Here is a 20,308-nt window from a genome sequence, read left to right on the forward strand (position 1 = left end):
TACTTAAACATGAAACCTGTGCATGCTGCAATCAAAACCTGTAAGCTCCATGCCATGGAATCAGAGAAGGCCTTGATATATTCCTGGGGATTCTCCCTCCACATTTCATAGACTTCGTTTTCCTCACTAATTTCAGATAAATCACATTTGGTATGTTTCCACATTTGACATCTTTATGTTCAAAATTTTACTGTAGGGCAAACTGCGTAGTGTAGGCCATCCAGTATGGTGCATGTTTCTCCCACTATGCAATCCTATTTTAAGCCGTTGATTTATAACTTCAGCTTCCTCCTCTCAATCCAGTGGAGGGTACACAGCAAACTCTAGGAGACTATGCATTTTCTGATATGTTTCTCCCATAGTGTTGGCTGACTTGGTGCCCAGAAAATAGGCTGTAAAGGAAGCTGATGGGAATGCTTTCTCTGCCTCTCTACCAGCTGTTGCTATCTCACAAGGAAATGTTGACAAAATACCACAGGATACAACTGCCGCAATACTAAAAGCAAAAGAGTTAAAAATCCCCCTTTTTTAAATAACACTTCATCAGAAACCAACCCAGTGGTGAGCTCTGGGAATTGCCAAGGCTATCAAACATTGCAGATGGGCATGACATAAGTGTCACTTATCAGTGGAAAACTTCGCTGCACATAAAAGGCTCTGTGCTTATGTTCATTATTTTATAAATTGCCAGTTGGCATTAGTACACTGACTGGCAAGAAAAATGCAACACCCAACAAATGATCTGTAATCATCACGTAATTATCTATTTAATCACAGTGAAGCACTTCAATCAATTTTTTGAGACAGGGTATGTTATTGGCGTTGATTGTTTATTGCACTAGCATCAACTGTTGTTTCCTGTGCAACCTAGAAAAACCCACCACTGAATGTGCACATATAATATTTCCCCTGCTTGTAGAGGTTATTTTTGTAGTCTGAATTGTTCCCATTTCAGTCACACGTATTTGTAAGATCTTTCTGTGACTGTTGAATCAGCTTTACACTTGAGCTCAATTTGTTAAAATTCGCTTATAATCATCTTTCTTTTTTCATTGTTGCATGCTTAGAAGGGACCATACCACAATATTCCAACATAAGATAGTGGATTGTCATAAAAATCACACAAATTTAAAATAAATTTCAGTTATTGTAAGAAATTGTAGTGTTGCATTTTTTGTGCCAGTGGATGATGTGGGGGTTATGGCTCCTCTGTATGTCAAAGATTATTGTATGTACTGCAATTCTTCAACCATGAGTATTGCTGAACAGCTAGTGGTGCTGTAAGAAAATTGCATTTCTGGGAGCTCACTCATGGCTTCCGATTTTCCACTGACTAAACATGTGTTTTACACATCTGCTGATGTAAAACTGTTCATCAACGAACAGAACTTTACCCTCATAACGAATATTTCAGTGTGGTAGAATCATATCATTTCTTGGGACTCTTTACTTGTTGCCTGGTTGACATGATGTACCGATATTCACCAGCTCAAAAATAAGTGCTGGTTGAAACTTAACACTCTGCTGCCTCAGCTACAGCTCTGGTTGCAGTCTGCTGCACCCTCTTGTGTGTGTACAAAGACCTTGTCTCCTTCTCCCGGTCCATACAGTGGAAACACTTTTTTGCCATCAGCTGTACCAATTAGACTCAATCAAAGACCAATGTTGAAACATGTGTGACTCAGTTCACTCCTCCGTAGAATCATGATACATCCCCAGTGTCACTCCCTGTTAACTATCCAGAATTTCTTAACCTCAAATCTTGCTTCACCATCATTCCCCAAACCCCTCAACATGCAAGCTAACCTTACATCCACACAAAGAACCACAATCCACCCACTAAAAACTGATCATGACTTTATAATCCTGCCTGCTGAGAAAGATCCCACCACTGTTGTTTTGAACCACAAGGATTACCTGTCAGATGTGTCCACTTACAAACCCTAAAACGTAGCTGGATCTGCTTCAAATCCTTAGGCCCATCCCAGAACCTCTCCCCAGAGTCTATCTCCCTCCTGTCCCCTACCACTTCCCTCACTCCTACCTTCTTACATGCTTGCTAAATTCCATAAACCCAACCACCCATTACACCCTCATTGTGGCCCATTACTATACCTCCACTGAGAAAATCTCTGCTCTCATAAACCAACACCTTCAGCCTATTACCCACAACCTATCCTCCTAGATAAAAAGACAGCAACTGTTTTTTCCATCGACTCTCCACAGTTCTTGTTCTTTTACCCTGCTCGTCACTGTTGATGTTACCTCGCTCTACACTTAACATCCATAATGCTCATGGCATTGCCACTATTGAACATTACCTTCCTTAACACCCAACGGATTCCAAACATAAAACTTTGTTCCTAGTCACCGTGACCAACTATATCCTCACACACAGTTACTAAATCTTTCAAGGCACTGCCCCCTCTCTCCCCCCTCCCCCACCCCCACCGTCTCTCCTTTCCCCCAGACAAATCTGGGGCTTGGCAATGGTCACCCACATGACATGTCCTACGCCAACTCATTCTTGGGCCATCTAGAGGAGTCCTTCCTGACCGCCCAGAATCCCAAACCCCTCCCTGGTTCAGATTCATTGATGACATTTTTGTGATCTGGTTCAAGGGTGAGGACACCCAATCCACATTCTTCCAGTACCTCAGCACCTTCTCCCCATTCACCTGGTCCTCCTCAGCCCAACAAGTAACCTTCCTTGATGTTGACCTCCACCTCAAAGATGGCTACATTAGTACCTCCTCCCATATCAAAGTACCAAGCACCAGCAGTACCTCCACTTCAACAGCTTCCTCTCATTCCATAACAAGAAGTCTTTCCCAATAGTCGTCACATCTGTCGTGATGAGCATTCCCTCTGGAAATATCCTCTTGTGACTCAGTAAGAACTAGGATTGGAGCAACTGAATCACATTCTCCGCCAGTTTGACTGCATCTCATATTGCCCTGAAGTGAGGCATGTTCTACCCACTATCCTTCCCACTTCTCCCAAAGTGATATTCTGCCACCCATTGAATCTACACAACATCCTCATCCATCTTTACTAAAGACTTGCTCCCAACTCCATGTCACATGACTCATATCCCAGTAACAGATCCCTATGCCAGACCTGTTCCATACATCCTCTCTCCACCACCTACTCGCTGCACTTGCATTCGGAAGGATGACGGTTCAAACCCGTATCCGGCATCCTGTTCTAGGTTTTCCGTGATTTCCCTAAATAGCTTCAGGTTCCTTTCAAAGGGCACGGCCGACTTCCTCCCCCATCCTTCCCTAACCTGATGGGACCTATGACCTCGCTGTTTGGTCCAATCCCCCGAATCAACCAACCAACCACCACACCACCACCTACTCCAGTCCAGTCACAAACATCACCTTTCCCATCAAAGGCAGGGCTGCATATGAAAGCAGTCTTGTGATCTACAAATTAAACTGCAACTGCCGTGCTCTGTTCTGTGTGGGCATGACAACCAACAAGCTATCTGGCTACATGATGGCCACTGACAAACTGTGGCCAAGAAACAGCTGGACCACCCAGTTTTCAGTACAGTGCCCAACACAATGTTCATCATTTACATTACTGGTTCAAAGCCTGTGCCATCTGGATACTTCCAAACAACACCAGATTTTCTGAATTGTGGAGGTGGGAACTCTCCCTGCAATATATCCAATGTTCCTGGAACACTCTATGCTTCAACCTCTGGTACTCATTGTCTTTCACACACTTATCCCTTTCCCTGTTCCCAGTCCAGCACTACACAGCCTTTATGCCACCAATGCACCATGCACCTGCAGTATTTTTACTTCTCTCCTTGCCCCCCCCCCCCCCCCCCCCCCCCTGCTGCCTTCCTTGTAACCTCTCAGCCTTGTACCTAGCTGTCTTACCCTCTTCCCACCTTATATGATCCCACAAGCAACATTTCATCATACCCACTCCTACCCTACTATCCCTCCCCCCCACCCCTCCTCTGCCTCTTCACTATCCTCACCACCCAAATTGCTTCTCCCATCCAGCTGTGTGCTCACAGTCTGTGCTCAGCAGCCAGAGAAAGTGGTCAACCCACCATCTCCACTATATGGTGAGTAGCAGTCTATCCTTTTCGTAATATTGTCATTTTTTCCATCCTGAATTTTCCAGTGTTTGATTTTGTACAAAGCACTAGTTTTACCTTTTGGACGAGTCTTGTGGATAGGCCCTGGCAGGAGTTGGGATTCCTCCTTTACAGATAGGACACCATCAGTTACTAAAGAATCATGCTGTACGTGTCCACAGTTACTCTGAACACCCGAATATCCTTACATATTCTTTTCCCTGGGGGATTCACCTACTATGAAGGTGACCCAGGTCTGGTACCCCAGTAGCAGTTTGCTTGGAGTATCTCTCCACTGTGACTTCTGTGCTCCCCATTGAACCCTCCTGTTAGGTTATCCTCACAAATGCTTACATATACATATTGTATACCTCATCCAAAGATCCTCTTGGATCATCATTTGGACCAAAGGAGGTAGTAGACTCCTTTGGATTTTGGTGTCTGTACCTCACAGTTCTTGGTGAATTTCTTGGTTTGAAAATCATTTATATGATGGCTTGAATGTCAGTGATCACATCAACTGTGCCATCATGAATAACTCCAGTATTTTTATACAATAATTAATTGACATTATCCAAGCCATCCATTATACTTGGACTCTAAAAAACTTGCAACAATTTCCTGATCTGTGGTGATGTCCTAAGCAGTTGCATCAGGATCGTAGGGAAGGAACTTTCTGTTTGGTTAATAAAGGAAGCTACAAAGATGGAAGCCTTGGAATGGAGATACTGGAATCCGACTTGCAGTCAGCACTGGATCTTCAGCTTATTGAAACTTGAAACACGGAATAACACATTGTGGCCTCAATGAACAAGTTATTAACTGTAGTAGGGTCTATGGCTGCATAGTTGTCTTCCCTTCTGCCTTCTCAAAGGTGATCTACTGTAATTTTCTGGCTCAGTTATCAGCTGCACTTGACTGACACTTGATACCTCAGGCAAAAGTGCACACTGTGTTGTTGTGACCACTTTTTGTGAATGGGCAGTGTCCAGTTAGGCTGCCCCTGCCCCAGATTCACTGCTTTATTGTGAACACTAAAAGTTGAGGACTACTTGCCTTCCAGTGAGGTAACTATGTACAAGCAGAAAATTGGATTTTACATTTTGTTTGATAGAGTGGTTTACTTAGTATCATTTGAAATTTGTCACTGTGATGTCATCACCTCTTTTTAACATTCTGTGGCACAAGAATTCTGTTGGTCTTCTACTGAGATTGGGAGGTTGACAGTTGGATGCTACCTCTCCCACCTTACTGTATTTCACTTAGTTTTATGGTTGTTTTACACTTACTCTTCTTACCATTTTTACACTTCAGATTGAATCAGTTGTGCACTGAACCTGAAGAGTAGATGAGTTGGGCACATGATCATTTTAACCTCTGCATCCTTTTTCTTTTACCATTCTGTAATTAGAGTATTCTGTCTTCTACTGTGACTGAGACTGCTACTTGGCTGCAGAAGTTGACTTCCCCTTTTGTGATTGTTTTAGTTTTACTCTCTGATGCCTCTCAGTGTGCTTTAAATGTCTGTTGCAAAACAAACAGAAGTGGCCCTGTGTGGTAGAAGAAAGGTTGAGGAGACCATTTTAATGATAAATATGCTTGAAAATTAGTGACACAAACAAAATATGGTTCACATAATTGGTCTTACCATTTGCACAATTTATCGAGGTCTTTAAATGAAATGGTAGAGGACACCAGATAGATTTGGTCATCTACTCTAAACAGAAATGCTGTGAAATCACCCAATCCAAAACTGTTAATGGCTACTGATAAGTGTACAGTTAGAAATGTTATCCTATGCTCTATGTTCTGATACGTACTTGCATAATAAGTTTGCCAAAAAGTTCAGTTTATGGCCACCTTTTGTAGCTGCTGAAGTGATGGTGGGCCAATAAATTGATATGTCCAGATTTAATAGGGACACAGCAACCCCAGTGTCAAGTAGAAACTTCATTGGCCGATTGTTGATGATTAATGAAATCATCAGCCTATTTGGAGTTTTTTCTGCTGCAGGCATTGGTTTGTTAGTGTGCAGAGTTGCCACATGTTGTTATGATGACACAGATGTGTGGACTTCTGCAAGAAAAGCGCTTTGCATCATGATGTCGATAGGGACTTTGCACATGTTTTTCAAGGGGTTCACAAGAAATATGGACCCTGCAACGAACTGGTGACAGCACACTAGTTGGCTTGTCTGCCATTCTTTGCAATTGCTCATCTCCATGCAGGAACACGGGAAATGAGTATCTAGTTGAAATGGTACCCACTAAAGGTCTTAACTTTGTTGTGTGCTATTGAGAGCTTGCATGCATTTAAAGCTCAATCAAGAATTATTAAATTCACCTGGAACAGTTACTCGCTCCCCGCTGGAGACTGCTGCTGGCACTTGTAAGACGTAAAGTGTCACGTGCTGTGACATACATGCCACAGCCTGTCTTTCTTGTGGATTTCATTTTTGTCATAGCACCCAGGATGGGACATATGTCGGTGGGATGCCTTAGAGTGTGGAAAAACAACTGTCAGTACAATCTCTACATAAGTCCAAATACTTTAAATTATTTGTCATGCTCAGTTTGTGAGAGACAAATAGAGAAAGTACTATGATGGTAGTCATAATATTTGTTCAGTGCATATAAATAAATTTATCTAATCAGCTGTTTGTTGGTTCACATGTACCTGTCTACCGTCTTGGTACATGTTGAAATCTCCACACCACTGTATCATAGCACATCACAAGAGGAGCAAAAACAAAATGGCACAGCCCATTGGTAAAATGATAATTGTGCGGTAATTCATTTTCAGCAGCAGTGAAAATGTTGAGCTGTGTCACGCCAATCCAGACAGCTAAAGAATTCATCTGGCTTACTTGTCACAACGGCAAAGTTTCTAATGCTGCTGAAAACAAATTACTGCAAGATACTCTACTCTATCAATAGTCTGCCCCACTTCATTTTGGCTGCTCTAGTGCTACAGTCCAGTGACATGGAGTTATTAATGTTTACCAGGAATGGGGATATATACCTGTAAATAAACAAAAAATGTATTACAGGTTTTTTTATTTTTTTTTATTAAAGAAAGAGTGTAATTAAGACTTTATAACTACCCCTCATATTTTTGTCACTTCATCTTAAAGTACACGCTGTCAGAATTTTAAGAATAAGCATCTTTGTGCAATGCAATGTCTTCTCCTTAACCCGTTCCCTGCTACAGATGTGCTCTCTGAATTGTGTGCTTGGCACGGCTTTGTTGTGGCTGCACTACTCGCCAACGCTGGAACATGGCGAGTGATGGAATTCTGCCCACTATGAAATACTTATCGTAGAATTTTAAGAAAACTATTCACTGAAAAAATTTGATTTTTTTTACATTTTAAGATCTGATATCTTCAGTCAATAAAGGACTGAATATATATATATATATATATATATATATATATATTTTTTTTTTTTTTTTTTGCCCCCCCCCCCCCCCCCCCCATCTCAGCTACTGCATGCATACAATTAAGTAGAACATTTCATGCTATTTTTAAGGAGATTACAGAAGTGAAACTCATTGCATAAACTTTGCATATGATTGATTTTAGCTCATATATTGCAGTATATGAACTCTAGATAAGATATCAAAGTTTTATTTAAAATTGAAAGCAGAATGATAACTCGTTTTGTTCTCGAGTTATTGATTTTTATATCTGAAGAATGTTCAGGTGTGACACGCTCATTTTGGTCTCTGTGTATCAGGAATTATTTGGTCATAACAATTGCCATGTTTCATAAACAGTTCAAGAGGCACATATGTTGTATAATAAATACTCGAAACTTTTTTGTTCACTGACATGTGGAAGCAACTGGTCTGTAGCAGTAAGAGGTCGATCTCAGGACACATACAGTTGTCAATAACACTGTAGGAGAACCCATGCGGTGTGCATATACATGCCCACATTTAAAAAAAGGGTTAATATCTCTCATTGGAGATTGTTAAACTTCTCTGTGATCATTTCACACTGAGTGAAACAAGCCCACGAGGAGTCACACAAATTTTCTTTCTGTATTATCTCTCTCATCAGGCATTCAACTCAGTAAGGATCCCCAGATCATTGGCAGTTCTCAAGAATTGATAGGATGAGATCTTTTTTATATTTCAGGCATGCACATATTGTAACCACATTAGAAATTGGTCATTGTATGGGCACCAGGGACTCAGAATACCATATTTGTATATGATAATTTGTAAGATGTAAGGTAAATAGTAAATATTCCACATTGGAATTATGTTGTGGAACTTAATAGCGACTGGATAACAGAGTTTAGTGTGTCACAGTTGGCTTAGCAGATGGGTTAGTGACTGAACGAACTGTGCTTGATATTTGTGTGCCAAGACTGATTAAGGACATGGCAGGATAATGCAGAATGTGATTGTCAATCATATTTCAGTACCCACAATTTGAAAGAAATCAGTATGGGATAAAAAGTTTACTTATTACGGGGTGTATACAACCCGGGGAAATCCGGGAGAAACACAGGAAATTTTTCATCCGGGAGAATTTCGGGAATTTTTCATTGTTTTAGTTTTCAGTTAAATTTTTGTGATTTTGACTGGTAAGAACTAGTACTGTAACAAAGCGTATTACCCCGCTACTACAGCAACAAAACATGAACGAGAGGAAAAAAAATAAAACTTAAGTTGCAAAGGAAAATCGCCATATACAACAACAAAACACGGTGCTCATACAAGTGTCTGCCAACAGCAAAGTGCATCAAAGGCTTTAGGGAGACTGTGCAATGCTTCATAATAACAAATTGCCTCCAATGAGTGTGATGTGATAACTGTTTAAATTAGATTCGTTTGAGCAGTTGCGGGTGGGCTCTTGCACACGTGCAGTTGAGTCGCGTATGAGTAGCACCTTGTATAATTACGGAAGGCTAAACTATGTTATTAGTTTCATATTTTATTTCCACCCTTCTGACAGTCAAGCATTAATCACCTTGCAGAACAATGAAGTTATTTTTGTCAGTTTGCTTTTATTAATCTTTTCTGCTGAGGCAGTCAATTTATTTTAAACGAAGTGTTTAATTTCACACTATTGGCTAGTTTCAGCTGTTCGCTGCATTTAAAGTGCACATATGGCATTATGCCATAATAAAGAACCAAACATGAGGTAGTACAGTACTGGTACTCCAAGAAAATTTACATCTGAATCTGGACATACAAATGTGCACTTTAAGCCGAATTATGCATTTTAGTATGGTTCACGAAATTTTGATGCTCTTGAAGTATCCTCTAATGCCTCTTTTTTTTTATGACATAATGTAAGATCTTTTAATGTTTTACACGTATGAACATGTGGGCTTCCTGCGTCATCATAGCTGCTCAAGCACGGTGACGCCTGTCAACTGGCACTCCCTTGCAACTACTGAAATGAACCTATTTCTAACAGGTCGCGGGAAAATATTGCAAATGGTGGTTTGAAAAGTGTTACATTCAAAGCAAATTTCGTTTTACAAAAGAATAAATAAATAAATAAATAAAATAAATTAAATTTTATTGTCATTCAACTGATTACAGCTATAGAAAACATCAGGATTACAAAAACATGATTAAAGCCTCTTACATTAACAGCATTAGAGAAATTATGGTACACTCTCCAACAGTTACTTCTATGACATCAATTTTTCACATTCATAAAATTCTTTGAGTAAAAAGGATTAATCGATAACCAACTGTACAATCTGTGCTTAAATAAGTCGAGTGTAGCTTCTACCCATTCTACAGGCAGTTTGTTGAACATTTTCATACCAAAAACTTCATAGCTCTTCAATGTTTTCGATAATCTACAGTAAGGTATGTCAGTATGCCTATTATTTCTAGTGTAGTGGGAGTGTAGACCCTGTATAAGCTGGTATTCTGATAAGTTATTTTTTGTATATAAGAGAACAGTGTAGGTGTATTAAGTTTATTACAGTTAATATTTTTAGGTCAGGAAACAATGGCCTGCAGTGGTCACGATTTTCTGAGTTTGTAATAATCCTAATAACTTTCTTTTGTACAGTAGAGTCTCGATTATCCAACCTAAACCAGCCGTGGCAAGGTTGGATAAGCAGGAAGGTTGGATAACACGGAAAATAAAACAAAAAATTAAACTAAAGTAGGCCAAATGAGTTAAACATTTAATGCAATACAAATCAAATTAGACTGAATAGATATTTACTGTGTGAAGAAGTTAGTAATTGTCTTTTGTTTGCCGTTTTTTTGCCGCTAAATCACGTAGTCTCTTACGAAGTAAAACCTTGGTAGACTATGTTTCCTCCAGTTCCTCTACATATTTTAAAGCAGTTTATAAGGCCTTGTGTCCTTTGTTGTGAGAAATCTTAGGTGCACTTTCCTCCACTACATCCGCTTCTTCGTCTTCTTCTTTTTCATTTACTATGTTGACTATTTCTTCATCTGTCACTTCAAATTCATCATCTTGGACAACCCATTCATTTATGTCATCTTCTGTGGTGTCAGCACATCCCGGAACTTTTCGTAACAATGAAAGCAGGGTAGTATTTTCTGGTTCAGTCTGCTGCTGTAGATTTTCATCATCTGGAGAATTTTCTTGATTTTTCTGTAGCAAAATTTTCCAGGATTTTGCAGTAGTATTTGCTCCAACACTCCCAAGATTGGGCCACTTCATAAGCTACGTCTTTCAAATTAATACGGCGCAACTGCTCTTGCATGTCTTCTCCCTTGTCCATAGCATTAATTAAAGAGGAAAGCAAGTTTCTGTGGTAGTTTCTCTTCAGCGTCTCTAAGGTCCCTTGGTCCATAGGCTGACATAAGGATGTGACATTTGGAGGCAAAAACATGGCCTTTACATCTTGATCTTGAAGTTCATCTTCATTAGGATGACAAGTGGCATTGTCTAGAAGCAACAGTGCTTTGAGGGGCAAGTTGTAGGCTTTGGAAAACTTTTAAGTTTGTGGCACAAACTCGTTAAAAACCATTCTTTAAAAATGTCTGAGCTCATCCAAGCACTTTTTTGGTTGTAATATTTTACTGGTACAGCATTTTTAGATATATTTTTAAATGCTCTTGGTTTTTTTGGCTTATCTATCATAGACAGTTTCATTTTCAGATTTGCTGTGGCGTTACTGCATGCAAAAATTGTCACTCTTTCTTTGCTATGTTTGTAGCCTGGCGCTGCCTTTTCGGCCTTTGACACTAATGTTTTTTCCGGTAACATTTTGTAATTGAGACCAGTCTCGTCGCAGTTAAAAATTTGATCGCCTGTTAAGTTTTCTTTGTCCAATACCTTGTGAAGTTTATTCATAAACAATTGAACAGCTTCAAAATTTGCTGAAAGCTTTTCACCACAGACATTAAGTTGCCAAATTCCGTATCTTTTCTTCCATCTATCGAGCCAGCCTACACTAGCTGTGAAATCAGGATCACCTTCGCTTAGTTCATTACAAAACTTTAAGGATTTTTCCCGCAAAATAGGTCCCGACATGGGTACACCTTTATCTCTATGTTGAGTAAACCATAGGAACAAAGCTTCACTTACTTTTTCATAATCACATTTTTTTCATGGTTTTCCAATGTTCCAAAACAGCCGAGGCTGCTCGCTGAGAACACTGCTTCTCAATTTCATTGCGGTTCCGTTTCCAGTCCCCAACTGTTGTTTTCCCAACGTTATAATCTTGCACCACTTTTAATACAGTTTCACCATTGTCTATTCGTTTTAAAGCTTTAAGTTGTTCTTCCATTGAAATGACCACCTTTTTCTGTTTTGAAGCCATCACCACAAATTTTTATAATAAACAAAGTGCAACACATCCACTGTACGACAGATCTGAGTTAGCACTGAGGAGTGAGGAGTAGCAGACGGCGAGAGTGAACTGAGTATCAACAAACAATACAGTAGTCACTGACCTGTCATCAGCTGGTGCACTGCCGGCGCGGTGAAAGGGTCGGATAACACAGAAGGTCGGATAACCGAAGATCGGATAATCGAGACTATGCTGTACCAAAATAGCCTGAATGTGCGTGCTATTAACCCAAAATAAAAGTCCATAGGATATGATACTGTGAAAAAAAGCAAAATAGACTGTTCGTACATAAACCAAAGATACATGATTTTTTTAAATTTCTTAACAAGTACACCACTCTAGACAACCTTGCACTAACACACTTAATGTGTGGCTCCCAAGACAATTTACTATCAGTGACAGTACCTAAAAACTTAACACTACCTAGACAGTCTTCTACTGGCGGATCTCTTAAACTAAATACAGTTTGCTGAGTTTTACTCTCAATGAGCAAAAATCCATTAGCTTGGAACCAGATTGCTGCTTGCGATAGTGTCTCTTTGGTCATAGTTTGAAAGGCATCAAAGTCTGAATCAATATCGAAAAAATTAGTATCATTAGCATAGAGGATGGATTGAGTATATGCAAATCATTTATCATTAGAATGAATAACAATGGTCCCAAAAGTGAACCTTGTGGCACACCGCACTTAACGTCAGCTATCTGCAATCTCTCGTTCACAACACACACAATTTGTTTATGGGTATTAAGAAATAATTCAAATACGTTGTCTACATTATTTTTAATGATTCCATAATGAACTAATTTGTTGAGAAGTGAACTATGCTCTACACAGTTGAAGGCTTTGCTAAGGTCACAAAAAGTAGCCTGAGCAAAGTTCTTCTCCTCATAAGCTCTAAGCACCTTTTTTTATCAAAGAATCAGTAGCATAAACAGTAGATTTGCCCTTCGTAAAGCCAAATTGTGCAGCAGAAAGAATGTTGTTATGTTCCGCATAATAACATAACTGGTAGCAGATTATGGATTCAAAAACCTTATAAAAAATGGTGTCAAAGAAACTGGGCGATAACTAGAATGGCAATTTTTCTCTCCCTTCTTATAAATAAGCACAACTCTTGATAATTTTAACACCTCTGGAAATACACCTTCATTTAAACTTTTATTTATACAATAAGTGAGAGGAAGTACTATACAACTGGCTATGTTTTTCAAGATATTACTAGAAAGATTATATATATCTACACTATCAGAAGCCCTAAACTTAGTTACAATACTTAAAACAATATCTGGTGTTACCTCTGAGGAAAAAAAATGTCTTTCAATGAACAACTTACATTATTACAGTTTTTAAAGATATCAGATGCAGTTTCCTGAGGCCTAACAGTACTGTCACAAATTTCATTAACAGATTGCACACAAAAGTTATTAAACTCAGTTGGTGATATGACGACAACTTCTTTTGGTTGCTTTTGTCCACTGAGTTTATTACACTCCATGCGCTCTTACATTAATTTTTGGATGACTCAGTACTAAATAAGTTACGTTGTTTCTTAGTCTCGTTGATTGCATGTTTATAATCCTTTCTAGCTCTAAGTATCTTAACTTAGCCTCAATTGTTTTGTGTAGCCTGTAAAAATCTAAATACATTAACAATTTGTTTTTCGTATTGGCTGGTTCAAAAGTGTACCATGCATACTTATGCCTATGCTTATTTGTGTTACATGTGATGGGATTGACTTTACATTTGTACTGAGGAAAGCTTGTCTTAAAAATAGTTAAGAAAGCATGAGAAAATCTATCAAAGATTATATTAGCAGAACAATGACTGTTATTGTTAAACAAATCTTCCCAATCATAATTCTTGAGTGAAACCTTAAAATTTGAAATTTTGTCCTGTGTTATTGGCCTTGTTATGGCCACTTTAGGCTCTTCGAGCTCTGTAGACTTCATATTAAGCCATGTTATTTCTACCCAAACTGAATCATCATCTGAGAAGGCAAAAACAGCTACATCGGAACATATTAAATCTCTACCAACATTTGTAAGCATATTGTCAAGACAAGCAGTCTCTCTTGTAGGTTTGTAGTTAGTAAAACTAAAATTAAGTTGTCTTAACAGATATTTAAATTCGTTTACACTGTGTGTATCTTTCGTTATATCAAATGCAGCATTTATGTCACCACAAATCACTATACTATACTTTCTCCACTGGGGTCCATGAAAGAAATTTAATAAATTCTCAAGTCTTTCTAAAAAGATTAGTTGATCATCATTGGGTGGGCTGTAAAGTGATACAATGACAATTTTTAAATTTTCAAGATCAGTACCTGTAGCTTCAAAGTGCAACTGAGTACACACAAAGCCAAAATCTAATCTACTACTCCTGTTTGTTTAATTTTTCTTAACATACATTGACACACCCCTATGAATATGTTGTTCTCTGCTGAAACTATTAACTAACTGGAAATCATCTAATACATGAAAAGAAATTTCATTACCTTTACACTAGTGCTCACTCAAACACAATGAATCGAACATATTCTCATTTGCAAAATCATTTAAAACTACATGTTTTCCACTCATACCTTCAACATTGAGATAGGCTATCGTAAATGAGAAAGTTGATGAATAAGTTTTATTATAAGGGCTATCCTTATTCCTGCTGTTTTTCTCAAAACAATGACTAACTTCATACTGAACTGTATGGCAAGGGGAAGAACTATTACATACAAAATTCTTAATACTATTTTGGTTCTGACCAATGTGCGAGAATGTACGATGAATTTCTTAAATCACAATGCATTTGACTCTCATTTAAAAATCAACTCCTTGAGGACGACCATTTAGAAGAATTTCAAGCCCAGAACATCAGACAGTTATATCGTTATTAAAAATTTTACTGGCACAGTTGTGTGATGTATCTTAAAGTGGAACACGTGTAAAACAGATTAACATTGTATGTGGAAGCTTAGCTTCTCTTCCAGCTTATTAATCTTTGATACCAATGTGTGCTATTATATTAATTTAAAACATTCACTTTTATTATGTGTGTGTTCGCGCTACTTAAGAGTGATCTTGCTATTGGCTGACTACATTAAGTGTCCTATGCTGTCATCAGCTGGCGAGATCACGTGACATGAGCTATGACTTGCTTACATAAGCGCATCGCAATCTCGATTTCAGTGCTTCGGAAAGTGACATGCGGTGTTCGGTGGAATTCAAATTTATAACTTCGTTGTACGAAAATATGCAGCATACATGTTGCTGCACATCAAAGATCTTTCAAAACGTGTTTTTCCCCTGAGTTTCGTTTTCTAAAGTGCCGGGAAATTCTATGTCAGTATATAAAACCATAAACATTCAAAGGATTGATGAGTTTTACAGTGCCGAGGAAGAGTGTACTGTCACTTACCACGGAAAAAGTGTATTTTCACCCAGGAGAAAGTGTATTTTTAACCGGGAAATCCAGGTCCCCCCCCCCCCCCCCCCCCGCACCCCCACCCCCCATGTATGCGCCCTGTATTATGACAGAGGCATAGTAAATGAAAACTTTTGTAAATACTGTGTGTTTCTAGAAAAGCTGCAAGCTGACAGTAGAGTATTTTGTGAGACTGCAGAAACTTTCTTGGAACAGTGAACAGTTACACAAGTTTCCTTACAAATCACAGCCATAGATACTATGTTGCCTTGTGGTTATGACCAAGCACTTACAGTCTCCTATACCATTCTATTCATCTTACGACCTGAATCTAAAAAAACATATGAATGTAACTGTGTAGTTTCACATTGAGGTATATTGTTGTATAAATATTCTATGAAGGAAATTTTTATATATGTAAAAAAGAAATTACTGGTAGGAACACTTCATATCTGTTATTCACACTGGTCCATAACAACATGTTGTCCAGTCCTGAAACTGAAACAACTGTAATCAGAAAACTAGAAATTTGTTCTCTTGTGTTGCAGACACACTTGCAGATAGAAAGTTGATTGTGTATTTTTATTGTTATCAAATATGAATACTCCTTTTGCGTATCACAGGTGCTTCATTAGCACTGGTAGTATAAATTTATGCAACATTTAATATTAACATTCAGTCTGTTTTACATGTTTGCCAACCTTCATAGCTATCTTTTCTCATAGTTGCCATTTTGTTTCTCTTTTCAGATCTTTAGCTTCTAAAAAAAAATTCACACTAGTGGGTCATTGATGTATGTTTACAGTTAGTTCATGATTCACAATGTTTCTTGTTTCTAACAGTCGCAGTTTCCCATTCAGTAAATTGGCTGATTACTGGGTTGTATAAATGTGCAGGCTAATTTGAGAAGTTTTATTTTGTGACTGTGACTAATTTATGAATCAACATTGTAATTACAACATTTCATTCTCCTACAGGGACTAGTTGATCCCAGCAGAGAAATTGAGAAATTACAGAAAAAAGAGGAGTCACTGAACCAACAGGTTACTAAACTGCATCAAGCCATGTCAGCTGAAGATTATGAGATAAAAGTTCCTGAAGAAGTTCGTAAAGCAAATGAAGAGAAGCTCTCGCACAGTGAGGCAGAACTGCAAAAGATAAACCATGCTCTGAAATTACTAAGGACAATGTGAGATTGTACCCATTGCTGCAACCATTGTGTAGGGCTATGTACTGTTAGATGACTTATCAGGAAGAGGCCAGAGTATGAAAAGATGGATAGAGGCAACATTTATATAAGCTGAGTAATATGGGGATCTGTAAACACTCATTGTAATTGTGGTGTTGACAAAAGTATAAAAAAGGTATGCCATATTCTTGGAAGTAACACAAACAAACTACAGAAATATCTCTAAAATCATTAAAGAGGGTGGAGAAATGACCCCCTAGAATGATGATATCAGTAAATATTGTGCCCACAAGCTCTTTGTTGCACATTCAATTTAGTTTTCAGAACCTTTTTGCGGTGTGCTATTCAGAATAATGAAAGATATGTGGGAGATAAGAATGATGTGTGGAAAATGTAGACATTCTGTTTCATCTGTGTAATTATTTTCCAGTAGGAAAGGGCAAAAAATGTTTCCATACGATCACTTACATTCTGATGTTGTGGGAGTTTTACGTTCCAATTTGAAGAACATTGAAACCTTGAAGAAGAGGAACACACCAAACAAATTTAAGGAATTGTTCCAATACCCATGGAAATTTCTTTGAAAAACAAAAGTTAGAAAATGCAGGTGGGAAGGGGAGTGGGGGGATTGATGTATATCACCTTCTTGTCAGAATTATTTTGTGTAGAGAGTACTATCACAGACATGCATGATTGTTCTGTAGCATCGTTGAGTGATTGAGTGTTCAATAGGTGACCTTTGCTCACAGGAACCTCAAGGCATTTGGGCTGTTAGAGATTAATCTCTGCAATAATAACTGCGGGCCTGTGAAACAGATTATAATGCACAGCATATTGGTCATGGACAGATCTTTACAATGAGTAAACTGTTGGCGAGACAAAGAAACAGATCAGTCACATGATGTTTTTTTTTTTTTTTAGTTTTTATTAAAAACATGTAACTTATGTGCTCTTTTTAACTTTGTTTCCACAAACTGGTGGTTACATAACATTTAATTTCAAAATAATTCCTCTTTAACTTTGCAAAGAACTCTCAAAAAGTTGTGTGAACTGAATCTTTTGATCAGTTTTTATTTGAGTCATGTTATGTCCCTGTACACAAAGAATTGTTCACTTAGAGTGGCATCCTTTATAAAGAATTTGTCTTTTTTTTGCACAACTTACTCCATTGGTTTTTCTTGTAATGAGAACAGACATTTCAATGTGTGAAAATGAAAAGCTATAAAACTAGTGTATCACTCTAATAAATCATTTTGTGTGTAATGACTCTCAGTGCTGTTCCATCTTTTTAAATCACTTATAGAGAAGCTCTCTTCTCCTGTTAATTTTAGGCATATGATAGGGAAGGGTTGGGCATTCCAGTCTGGCTTTCACTGCTTTTTGTGTGTGTGTTTTGTAAGGGAGGGAGGGAAAAGTGTGTATGTACTGGAACAGGAGAAAGAGTGATAGTTCAAAAGCTAGTGTAAGTAAGTGCACATACACATATCTTTATATTCTTTTCGAGGCAGCATGTGACCAGTATCAGGTGAAGATAAAAAAAATTCATAGAATTTTGTAGAAGATTGATATCCAGTAATTTTGTCACAATTTACGTAACGTAGACCACATGTCAACTTTTATCATGAGATTTAAAACTATCCAAAGCACTAATGATTGCAGAAATGGTTACAGGGTTGATGACACTAGTTTAATAAGTTATATTACTGAAACAAACAGTATTTTCTTAATGTTATTTATTTATAATTATTTATCAATAAACTTGTAAAGTAATTTGTTTTACTGATATTACATGCTGAGCCCATTGCTATTGTGACACATTTATGAATGGTTGTGTAGAAGTATTAAGATTACTCTCTCAAGATTTATGGAATAATTAGTACCAAACATTGCATTAATATGGAATTAAAAATGAGGATATGGTGTGCATATTTCAAAAATTTAAAAGAAATTTTGTCCTAATTACTCCAAATTGCTATAGTGTGTACTTATTGCTAATACTTAAATATATTTCGGTGCATTGTCAGCAGCACGTTGAATATTGCACCTGGACACATGAAAGAGAATGATATGTTGTGTAATGAGTTCTACTTAAGGTAAAGAATATTTTTGTTTCCAGTTCCTCCTGTTTAGCAACAGTTTATGTTAGTGTGTCTTGTTTCAATCAGCTGGACTTTTGAGATAAGAACACCACACAAATTAAAGTGGTTTGGTCTTGATATTATACCTAAGTCATAGCACAAAAGTCTCTTAAAATCATTAACTGCTAAAATACGATAAAGTCCCTTATGTGCAATTAGAGGAAAAAGGAATGAGTTTATATCAGAATAAAATTAAAAAATGGATGATCCAGGATAGAATGTAACAATATTCTGAAAAGGATAGTTGCTAGTCACCATATAGTGGAGATGTTGAGTCACAGAAAGGCACAAAAAAATGATTTTCAGAATGTTAGCTTTTGGCCAACAAGGCCTTTGTGAAAACACACACACACACACACACACACACACACACACACACAAACTCCACCACAGCCGGTCCCAAGCCCAGTTGAAAGATGAGGAGGGGGAGGAGTAACACCTCATAAAAAAAACCTTGGTTCACCTGGCCCGGGTGATAGCACCTCACGAGGGCCCCTTGCCAGGGATGCAGTGAAGACCTCAACGGCAGTGAAGATGGAGATGAAGATCATCGGTATGGCAGAACTGGCAACCTTGCTTTTTGGGATACTATAAAAGCTATCTTCCAAGGTTATTTGGACAAAGGGCATGATGGTTCCACATGTTAGTGGCAGTAACCCTACAGCGTCTGTTCCACATGGTAGTGGCGGCTGATCTATAAAACTCAGAAGTGGAACTCTGAGCTTAACCAGACTGAAACCTCAGTTTCAGTCACAAATCCAGTCCAAATAAATCAACATGGATACAGCACCTTCAAAGACAAATTACCCCAGTGGGACAAATCATACGGTTAAAAAACCGCAAGCGGTCAATTCGGATTCTGGGGAGACCACAGAAGAGAGCATGGAGATAAATCGGAGTACCTCAAAACCCCATAATAACGAAATCAAACCAAAATCAAGAATTTGGCTAATGACATTTAATGTAAATTCTCTCTTAAAAATGGGAAAACTAAAAAACATCCTGGACAAATCCAGAGAATGTAAAATCAAAATTATCGCATTTCAGGAATCACAGATATACAGATGAAAATCCTTTTGATTCAGAAGGATACAGGATATACAAAGGAAAACCAGGAAAACAAGCCATGGCAAATTGTCCACAATTTGGAACTGGATTTATAGTAGATACATCAATACTTGATTCAGCCACGACTTTCAAATCTTACTCGGGTCGGCTCTCCACAGTGACAATAAAATCAGCTGATAAGATATACACCCTAATCAACAGACTTGCACCAACTAACAACACTAACAAAAACAAAGTAGAAGAAATTTGGAACCAATTAGACAATATTCTCCAAAAAATTCCAAATAACCATGTCAAAATCCTTATGGGCGATTTCAATGCACAAATTGGTAAAGAAAAGAACATTGAAATCTGCAAAAACTGGGACCTATTTTTCAAATCAACGTTTTCCAAGACGAGCCTCGAAACCAAAACTTGGATCTCAACTAATCCATTACTAGGTGAATATCAGTTGGATCGTGTAATGGTCTCCCGCGTAAATACAGTAGCATGAAACTTAAAAGTCCTTAATGGACTAGACCTAGATACCGACCATTACCCAACAAAATTCTCCATAGATGTCATTCCATAAAAAAGAAAATTCAC

At 38.1% G+C, this 20,308-nt stretch overlaps 1 protein-coding gene across 2 annotated transcripts in view; it reads left to right on the forward strand.

Annotated features, from left to right (window-relative positions):
• The window catches only part of LOC124796464 (valine--tRNA ligase), a 208,629-nt gene extending 190,342 nt beyond the window's left edge, over nt 1–18,287 (forward strand). For both annotated transcript variants that reach the window (XM_047260688.1, XM_047260689.1), the window contains exon 18: nt 16,306–18,287. In XM_047260688.1, coding sequence (XP_047116644.1) covers nt 16,306–16,521 — 216 coding nt within the window. In that variant the 3' untranslated portion in view covers nt 16,522–18,287. The remainder of the gene's footprint in view (nt 1–16,305) is intronic.
• Nucleotides 18,288–20,308: the final 2,021 nt, after the last annotated feature.

The sequence above is a fragment of the Schistocerca piceifrons genome, chromosome 4, assembly GCF_021461385.2.
Source record: "Schistocerca piceifrons isolate TAMUIC-IGC-003096 chromosome 4, iqSchPice1.1, whole genome shotgun sequence".
Lineage (NCBI taxonomy): Eukaryota > Metazoa > Arthropoda > Insecta > Orthoptera > Acrididae > Schistocerca > Schistocerca piceifrons.